At 38.2% G+C, this 2502-nt stretch overlaps 1 protein-coding gene across 1 annotated transcript in view; it reads left to right on the plus strand.

Moving 5' to 3' along the window:
* LOC102245362 (zinc finger protein 883) overlaps positions 1 to 2502 on the plus strand; it is a 39273-nt gene that overhangs the window by 10394 nt on the left and 26377 nt on the right. Inside the window, exon 1 of the mRNA XM_014534311.1 lies at positions 158 to 2219. Coding sequence (XP_014389797.1) covers positions 350 to 2219 — 1870 coding nt within the window. The 5' untranslated portion in view covers positions 158 to 349. Of the gene's footprint in view, positions 2220 to 2502 lie in introns of the transcript that reaches the window.

Genomic DNA, 2502 nt, shown 5'->3' on the forward strand with positions numbered 1-2502 from the left:
ATTTATTTATTTATTTATTTTTAAATATATTATTGATTTTTTACAGGGAGGAAGGGAGAAGGATAGAGAACTAGAAACACTGATCAGTTGCCTCCTGCACACTCCCCACTGTGGACATGCCCACAACCAAGGTACATGCCCTTGACCAGAATCAAACCTGGGACCCTTCAGTCTGCAGGCCAACACTCTATCCACTGAAACAAACCAGCTAGGGCAATTTGGCAGTCTTTTAAGCAGGGATTCATTCTTCCTTCTCCGACAATGTTTTGTATTTATTTTTTGTGTATAATTTTAATAAATTCGGAAAGGTTTTTCTATACAACCCTCTTGGTTTAAAGAGTATCACATAATGTTTCTTATGGAACAGGTGTACAAGTTTAATGAAGTTATAACTGTCACTAAAGGACTTTCTATCTCTCATTGTCACCAGAGTACATATAATGGAGAGAGCAGTTATCAATGGATTGAACATTGGAAAAATTTTAAGCAAGAGTCATATCTTAATCATCAGTGGAGAAGGGCGCTTGCAGAAAACCATTATAAAAGTGGAAAAGTCATTGACCAAATGTCCAATCCCAATACACATCAGGTTATTCTTATTGTGGAGAAGACACACATAGGAAGTAAATGTGTCCAGTCTTTTCAGCAGTATTCAAATTACACTGAAGAAGAGAATATTCATACCACGGAGGAGGCTGACAACTGGAATCCTTGTGGTAGAATGTCTAGTCAAATATTCAATCTAAATAAAATGGAAAAAATCCGTAATGGAGAAAAACCTTATAAATGTAAAGATTCTGGTAAAATATCTAATTGGTCTTCAGGTTGTATTCTAAATCAGAAAATTCATACTGGAGAGAAGCCTTATAAATGTGGAGAATGTGGCAGAGCCTATAGATGGTCCTCACACCTTACTAGGCATCAGAGATTTCATACTGGAGAGAGGCCTTATAAATGTGTAGAATGTGGCGAAGTCTTTAGATGGTCCTCAGAACTTACTCTGCATAAGAGATTTCATACTGGAGAGAAGCCTTATAAATGTAGAGAATGGGGCAAAGCCTTTACAAGATCCTCACACCTTACTATGCATCAGAGAGTTCATACTGGAGAGAAGCCATTTAAATGTGGAGAATGTGGCAAAGCCTATAGATGGTCCTCACAGCTTACTACGCATCAGAGAGTTCATACTGGAAAGAAGCCTTATAAATGTGGAGAATGTGCCAAAGTCTTTAGAAGGTCATCAGAACTTTCTGCACATAAGAGAGTTCATACTGGAGAGAAGCCTTATAAATGTGGAGAATGTGCCAAAGTCTTTAGAAGGTCATCAGAACTTTCTGCACATAAGAGAGTTCATACTGGAGAGAAGCCTTATAAATGTGGAGAATGTGCCAAAGTCTTTAGAAGGTCATCAGAACTTTCTGCACATAAGAGAGTTCATACTGGAGAGAAGCCTTATAAATGTGGAGAATGTGCCAAAGTCTTTAGAAGGTCATCAGAACTTTCTGCACATAAGAGAGTTCATACTGGAGAGAAGCCTTATAAATGTGGAGAATGTGCCAAAGTCTTTAGAAGGTCATCAGAACTTTCTGCACATAAGAGAGTTCATACTGGAGAGAAGCCTTATAAATGTGGAGAATGTGCCAAAGTCTTTAGAAGGTCATCAGAACTTTCTGCACATAAGAGAGTTCATACTGGAGAGAAGCCTTATAAATGTGGAGAATGTGCCAAAGTCTTTAGAAGGTCATCAGAACTTTCTGCACATAAGAGAGTTCATACTGGAGAGAAGCCTTATAAATGTGGAGAATGTGCCAAAGTCTTTAGAAGGTCATCAGAACTTTCTGCACATAAGAGAGTTCATACTGGAGAGAAGCCTTATAAATGTGGAGAATGTGCCAAAGTCTTTAGAAGGTCATCAGAACTTTCTGCACATAAGAGAGTTCATACTGGAGAGAAGCCTTATAAATGTGGAGAATGTGCCAAAGTCTTTAGAAGGTCATCAGAACTTTCTGCACATAAGAGAGTTCATACTGGAGAGAAGCCTTATAAATGCAGAGAATGTGGCAAAGCCTTTACAACATCCTCACACCGTACTAGGCATCAAAGAGTTCATACTGGAGAGAAGCCTTATAAATGTGGAGAATGTGGCAAAGCGTTTAGAATACCCTCAGAACTTACTATGCATCAGAAAGTTCATACTGGAGAGAAGCTTTATAAATGTGGAGAATATGGCAAAGTCTAGATGCTCCTCAGAACTTAGTCCGCATAACAGAGTTCATACTGTAGAGAAGCCGAGGATATGAAAAAGGACCAACTAGAAATTAAGCATACACTGACTGAAATAAAGAATAATATACAGAGATCCAACAGCAGACAAGAGGATCCCAAGAATCAAGTCAAAAATTTGAAACATGAAGAAACAAAAAATACCCAACCGGAAAAGCAAAAAGAAAAAAGAATCCAAAAATATGAAGATAGTGTAAGGAGCCTCTGGGACAACTTCAA

This window comes from Myotis brandtii, unplaced genomic scaffold (assembly GCF_000412655.1).
Source record: "Myotis brandtii unplaced genomic scaffold, ASM41265v1 scaffold1287, whole genome shotgun sequence".
NCBI lineage: Eukaryota > Metazoa > Chordata > Mammalia > Chiroptera > Vespertilionidae > Myotis > Myotis brandtii.